We start from the raw sequence: 7,041 nt of genomic DNA on the forward strand, positions 1-7,041 counted from the left end.
TGCACTCTAACTTTATTTAGATCTATAGCGTTTAAAAATCGAATAAGCTACAAAACTAAGTGATTAAACGCAGTCAGACTCAAAGAAGAAACACGATCCTGAAGGCTATTTGTCAAATATGTGTAAGTGGGTGTAAAAACCCTGCCCCTGTAACAGTATTCACAAATAATAAATAACTTACACTTCATTGTGTTGAATAAAGTGGGAGGATACGTTCATGTAAACTACAGTTCCCAGCATGCATCTGAACGGATGAAACTTTCATTTCCACGTGTTTTGATTTATCGCGGTCCGGTGCACGAGACACAAGAGACGCTTTTCTGCTTTACTCTGATTTACTCTGATTTACTCTGCTTTACTCTGCACGATGGTGTCTGAATTAGGTAAAACGCTCTTTTTTCCACATGCATGCTTCTGTTGACATGTTTTGCGTTGAAATGCCTGAAATCAGTTGAGTTGTGTTGAATGTTGCGCAACTTGTGTTAGCGCGCTGATGTTAAAACGTGTGAAGAAAGTGTGCGAGAAGACTTTTAGAAGCTCATGTGATTATAACACAACCCACTGTACGCTAGTTATTATGGGATGTGAGATTGAAACCTGTGGTGTCTTTCAGCTCTGCTGAGTGTTTCAGATAAATGTGGTCTGGTGGAGTTCTCCAGGCGGCTGGTGTCAGTGGGTCTGTCTCTGGTGGCATCAGGAGGAACCGCCAAGACTCTCCGAGACTCCGGACTTACTGTCAGGTGACACATCGTTCATATTTCATCAGCCCTTCAGTGCACGTCATTGAAATACTGTTACAGGTGCAGTGCTTTGGTGAATGCAAAAAGCAAAACTGTGTAGTAACCTTGGTGTTTTGGTGCATTGATCACTTGGGGCTTAATCACAAAGTTACTACAGTTACCATCGTTTACTGGTTTTCAAAACCACGACTATTTTATGATAACCATTGTTTTACTACAGTAATTAGGGTTTTCGTTTTTAACTGTAGTAAAACCATGGTCAAATATCGTAAGGAACCAAAATCATCCATTCTGCTGTCATTTGATGTTCTCATGTGACTCAAAACAGTTCTACAGTTTTTAAAGACTAGAAGCGGATGGACTGAACCTCCATGGAGGACCAAAACTGGGCCATAAAGTGATTTATTCATGAAAACTATGTTGTGGCTTTAGACGAATGAGGATGTGGGCAGATGTGTTGCTTTTGTGCGATGTTTTTCCTTTTCTTTTCTTTTGGAGCTGGAACTGATCACCATTTACTTTACACCACGTACTAAACTGAAGCGTGCTCTTTGGCTTTTCAGGAGAAACACATACAGTGTCATGAGATAATGATCTATTCTGAGCGCTTCTTCATCATGAAGAACCTTTCCTGTAGCTCAGTGGTAAAACAACGCAAGGTTGTGGGTTACCTGTGTAAAGGTGTAGGATAAAGCAATGTAAGTCGCTTTGGATAAAAGCATCTGCTAAATGCCTAAATGTAAATGTGATGCTTTATTTGACACAGAGATGTATCTGAGCTCACTGGATTTCCAGAGATGCTTGGAGGACGAGTCAAGACACTTCACCCCGCTGTCCACGCTGGGATTCTGGCCCGACAAACTCCTTCTGATAAAGCTGATATGGAGAAACTCGGGTTTAGTCTCGTCAGGTGATATTGTTGTTCTTTAAAAAATCAAAATATAATTATTATGTCCCGTGGTAGATGTCCTAGATAATGCTGGTAATGCTGTTGTACTTTTTTGAGATGTTTTGGTTTCTAAAGTGTTTGATGTTATCATGAGATTAATAATCAGGTTCAGTAGCAACACAGTATTCTAGAGATCTAATGACGTTTACTGAAGGTTTTCTTCTCATTGATTGATGAACTGGAGAAAGAAGAGCTTCTTGATTGGCTGCTTGTGGTCACTGTAGTGCGTCAAATCAAATCAAATGCCTTTATAGTCACTCAACCAGTTTTACACCAGAATACAACAAATGACACGTAATATTCATAATAATCATACACATCAGCAAATGTACACAATGTGCGCAGTGTACACAGGTTATCATCATGTGATGAGGTCTTCACAATTAGACGTTGTACATATTTGAATGCTTTACTGTTTATTATTGAATAAAGACTGTGTTTGTGTGTGTCAAAACACATTTACATTTAAACTCAATGTTGATGTGTTGTTTTTTAAGAGTGGTCGTGTGCAATCTTTACCCGTTTGTGAAGACTGTTGCATCCGCCGGTGTGACCGTGGAAGACGCTGTTGAGCAGATTGATATCGGTCAGTATTGACTACAAATTCCCTTTTTATTCAAACCGAAGCATCCACACATTTTGTCCTGTGGTTTTACTAATAACACATTTCAGACGGATGCTTTTTGTACATTTAAAACATGGAAATGTCAGCATTTCTATTAAGCAAATGTAGATTTATGTATACATCAGATTTGGGGGTGAAGTTGATCCATAACTGTCACAAGAATCTCTTCACGATGCATAAACGTGTGTATGTGATTATGAGCTGAAGATGTTTGTGAGATCCAGTGTGTTGATTGGCTGTGATCCGTCACATTCAGGTGGAGTGACTCTTCTCAGAGCCGCAGCTAAAAATCACGCCAGAGTGACGGTGGTTTGCCATCCGTCTGATTATGACGTCGTCGTCATGGAAATGGAATCGTCTGAGGACCACGACACCAAGATTGAAACTCGCAAGACTCTGGCGCTGAAGGTCAGTTTGACAGACTGTGAACATCTAACTTTGTCTAGACATCGAGGACATGAGCTCATAACAGTGATGTGGAGTCGCTGAAGTCTTGTGTTTACTTTGGGACTGAATCCTGATGTCTGCTGAAGCACTTTTGGGAAGTATTGTTACTCACAGAGAAACTGTGAGTGTGAGCTTCACATAAGAGAATGAGTGCAGTGATTGATCTGTGTGTTTAGTTCAGCTTGATAAACAACACAAGATTCTGCTCACAATCCTGCCGTCACTGCAGAAAAACACTGTTGATCATGTTTGTCTGAGACGTGTCATGTGTTCTGCTGACCTTACATGAAGAGTTCACCCGAGAATATCAATTCTGTCACTGATTCACCTTCATGTAGTTCAGAAGCTTTCTTTTGTGGAACACAAGAAGATATTTTGAGTTTTTGTGTCAATGAGCTTCAGTGTTTTTGGTTGTCTGCATTCTTTTAAATGACAAGTTAACAAATGACTTTGTATTTTTCTACTTAAAATCGTAATATTCTCTCGTCACGCTGTGTACACGTCCTTTTCCTTCTCGTGACCGACACGCGTAATATTCTATTAAAATATAATTCATTAAAGGGACAATTCACCCAAGAATGAAACATCTTCATCATTTAGAACCCTCAGGTTGTTTTAAATCTCTATACATGTCTTTGTTCTGATGAACACAGAGAAGATATTTGGAAGAATGTTTGCAGTTTTCAGTTCTGGGACATCATCCACTATCATAGTAGGAAAAAAATTGTCTTTTTTTGTTCTGTTGAACACGTAATGAGATCTTGGAAAGAAATTAGGAAAACAAAGAGTTTTGGAGCACTTTTGACTATGATAGTGGATGATGTCCCGGAACTGAAGATTTCTCTGTGTTCATCGAGTAAATGATGACAGAATTTTCATTTTTGGATGAACTGTCCCCTACCTTGTTTTAAATGAGGAAATAAAGGAAATTTCTCGATACATATGTTTTTAAACCTCATGTTTGACATTTTAAAAAGGAGATTTCATGAGAATCTCATTTATAGATTGTTGTGTTTACTCCGTCTCAGGCCTTCACACACACTGCTCAGTACGACGAGGCCATCTCCGACTACTTCAGACGAGAATACAGCCGAGGGATTTCCCAGCTGCCCCTGCGCTACGGCATGAACCCGCATCAAGCGCCCGCTCAGCTCTACACGTCACGGTCGGCTCTTCCACTGACAGGTGCAGGACGCACCACAAACTCAAGTCTACGACCCCATGTGCACACGCTTGATGTTCCTCTGTCTGTCTCTCTCTGCCAGTTGTCAATGGATCTCCAGGTTTCATTAATCTGTGTGACGCTCTGAACGCCTGGCAGCTGGTGAGGGAGTTGAAAAGAGCTCTTGGGATGCCCGCGGCGACTTCGTTTAAACACGTCAGTCCTGCAGGTGCTGTATAATCACACACAGCAACACAAAATGTGTGATTTCTTGTTCTAGAATATATGCAATAAAAGAAAAGAAATCGTGTCCCACAGACCCGAACACCACACAGGGGTTCAATTGGTCACTTTTGCCACTCTGTTTAAAACCTAAAACTCCAGGTCACTTTATGAACTTTACGAGTGACATCAAACTGATATTCCGCTCAGAATCGTAGCTGATGACTTGAGATACTCGCCGTAGTGTCTGTTTAGTGGTGTAGAGACTCGTCTGGTGTGTTTCAGGAGCTGCAGTTGGCGTCCCGTTGAGTGAAGAGGAGGCCAAAGTGTGCATGGTGAATGACATGATCAAAGATCTCAGTCCTCTCGCTACGGCGTATGCAAGAGCCAGAGGTACATCATCACCCCTCCAGAGATTCAGCCGTTTGCTCACGTTCATTCAAACCTTAATAACCAACCCATGTCTTGCAGGTTCTGATAGGATGTCCTCCTTCGGAGACTTCATTGCTTTGTCTGATGTCTGCGATGTCCCCACCGCCAAGATCATCTCTAGAGAGGTGGGTGTCAACCAATGGAAAGAAATCTAACGTTTGAAGACCACTGCTGCAGATTTGTTTGTTCTTTCGCAGGTGTCCGATGGTGTTATTGCTCCGGGTTATGAGGAGGAAGCGCTACGGATTCTGTCCAAGAAAAAAAATGGAAACTATTGTGTCCTACGGGTCAGTGGCACGTTGCGACGGCTTGTGTAATGTCTCTAGGTTGTGTTTCATGTGACTTTCTGCTAGTAAAGATGAAACGCTCCTGCAGATGGATCCTGAGTATGAAGCAGATGAAGAGGAGGTGCGGGTGCTGTTTGGTTTGTATCTCAAGCAGAAGAGAAACGGAGCGCTCATTGATAAAGAGCTCTTGAGCAACATTGTGTCCAAGGGGAAGGTGAGAAGGACAAAAACTCTTATAATGTTGGTTTAAATAGTGTCAGTCAACTCAAGTACTATTATTAATTAAAATAATATTAATATTTGCTTTTGTTTTTAATCTTCAAAAATACCAAGAGCATTTTTTTTAAAGATTATTTTAAAAAAGCTGATGTGTAGACCGTGCTCTAGTTTGATATGATGTCTAGCATGTGTTCATTTTCAAAATCAACATTACACAAGCATTCACAATGTTTGTGTAATTGTGAGAGGTATAATAATGATTTATAATTTCAGCTGTTTTGTTGGTTTTTATATGAAGATGTCGTCAGTTTGACATTGTGTGACTGTAACGTCGTCTATATTATAACCTGCAAGTTTGTTTGAAACCGAGATGGTGAATGAATGCAAAGGTTACAGCTTGCAGATTTATTCACTTTTTTGATTTCTGACATCACAGCTCTCTGAAGCGGCTCTGCGAGATCTCATTGTGGCCAGCGTCGCAGTGAAGTACACTCAGTCCAACTCTGTGTGTTATGCGAAGGACGGTCAGGTATCCACAGATCTGTTTATAAAATGCAAACCAATAAATAAATGACGAGAAAATGTATAAATGTAATGTTTAATTTTGATTTTATTATTTATTTAAATAGAATGTATGAATTGAATATTTGTATGCTGTATGAGTGAACATCCTGGTGAATGTAGTTTGGTGTGTGTGTGCATCAGGTGATCGGCATCGGCGCCGGACAGCAGTCACGCATCCACTGCACGCGGCTCGCAGGAGACAAAGCCGATAACTGGTGGCTCCGGCATCATCCACGAGTGCTCGGAATGAAATTCAGGAGCGGAGTCAAGCGTGCCGAGATGGCCAACGCCATCGATCAGTATGTCAGTGGCACGATTGGAGAGGTATTGTGTGTTATATTAGCCCGACGGTTATTGCTGTGATTTATGAGTCATTGAATGACTGTTTATGTGTGTTTGGCCATCAGGGATCAGATCTGGATCTCTGGAAAGCTCTGTTTGAGGAGCTCCCTGAGCTTCTGTCAGAGGTGGAGAAGAAAATCTGGAGAAGTTCTCTACAGGCCGTGGCTCTCAGTTCTGACGCCTTCTTTCCATTCCGGGACAACGTTGATCGTGCCAAACAGGTCAGATACATACAGATTATTTCACTTTATGTGCACAGTCGGTGTATTGTATACACAGTTTTTACTATTTAGAATAGTTGTAAACGATGGAAAAACACAAATGTAACTTTGAGAATTATGCTGTGACTTAAAGCATCCAAAAGAACAGAAAAAGGATGTATCTGTTTTAATTTGCTTTTAAACGGGAGTTCACATCTGTCCTAAGGACTTATTGGCCGATTTTTCTCCATGATTCCGTCTAGTTAAAGCATTATAGAAATATTTGTTCTATAATGGAAAACAAATTCACAATATTTAAGCATGTGCATTCATATTACAAGATTTTCAAGATGCTAAGAATGGTTTTAGTGAATGGTGTGTATTTTTTTTAATACCTTCTTTTGAGAGGCATTTTCACCTCACTGTCAACAATCCTTATGCACATTAATGATTTATAAACAAATATTTTCAGATTTAAATGGCAGTAAATGAGGAGTTTCACCATGTGTGTGTGTGTTGTTTCAGAGCGGTGTGGAGTACATTGCTGCTCCGTCGGGCTCTACTGCCGATGAGATCGTCATCAACGCATGCAATGAGCTGGGCATCACTTTAGTGCACACTAACATCCGTCTGTTCCATCACTGATGCTGTGGTCAAACTAGACGTTCTGGAAGCTTCTCAGAGACGTCTTTCATATCTGTTACGTTTGTGCTCATCAGAGCGAGTCTAGTGCCGTTGTTTGAACCGTTTAAATCCGTCTGATCCTCAAAGCATATTCACATTTCTGCAGCTCAAACAGTCAAGAATCATTTTCCAAAAGAAGACGGTTTCACATTAAATAGTTTGATTGAG

At 40.7% G+C, this 7,041-nt stretch overlaps 1 protein-coding gene across 1 annotated transcript; it reads left to right on the top strand.

The window, feature by feature from the left end:
• The first annotated feature begins 254 nt into the window (after window positions 1-254).
• atic (5-aminoimidazole-4-carboxamide ribonucleotide formyltransferase/IMP cyclohydrolase) lies at window positions 255-7,022 on the top strand. Its single transcript, XM_056763250.1, has 15 exons — window positions 255-383; window positions 614-740; window positions 1,507-1,650; window positions 2,187-2,275; window positions 2,571-2,722; window positions 3,790-3,946; window positions 4,027-4,152; window positions 4,431-4,538; window positions 4,617-4,702; window positions 4,775-4,864; window positions 4,953-5,078; window positions 5,520-5,612; window positions 5,789-5,971; window positions 6,055-6,210; window positions 6,715-7,022. Exons 1-15 carry the CDS (start codon window positions 368-370, stop codon window positions 6,832-6,834), a joined length of 1,773 nt encoding a protein of 590 aa, XP_056619228.1. The 5' UTR covers window positions 255-367; the 3' UTR covers window positions 6,835-7,022.
• Window positions 7,023-7,041: the final 19 nt, after the last annotated feature.

The sequence above is a fragment of the Triplophysa dalaica genome, chromosome 2, assembly GCF_015846415.1.
Source record: "Triplophysa dalaica isolate WHDGS20190420 chromosome 2, ASM1584641v1, whole genome shotgun sequence".
In the NCBI taxonomy this organism is placed as follows: Eukaryota; Metazoa; Chordata; class Actinopteri; order Cypriniformes; family Nemacheilidae; genus Triplophysa; species Triplophysa dalaica.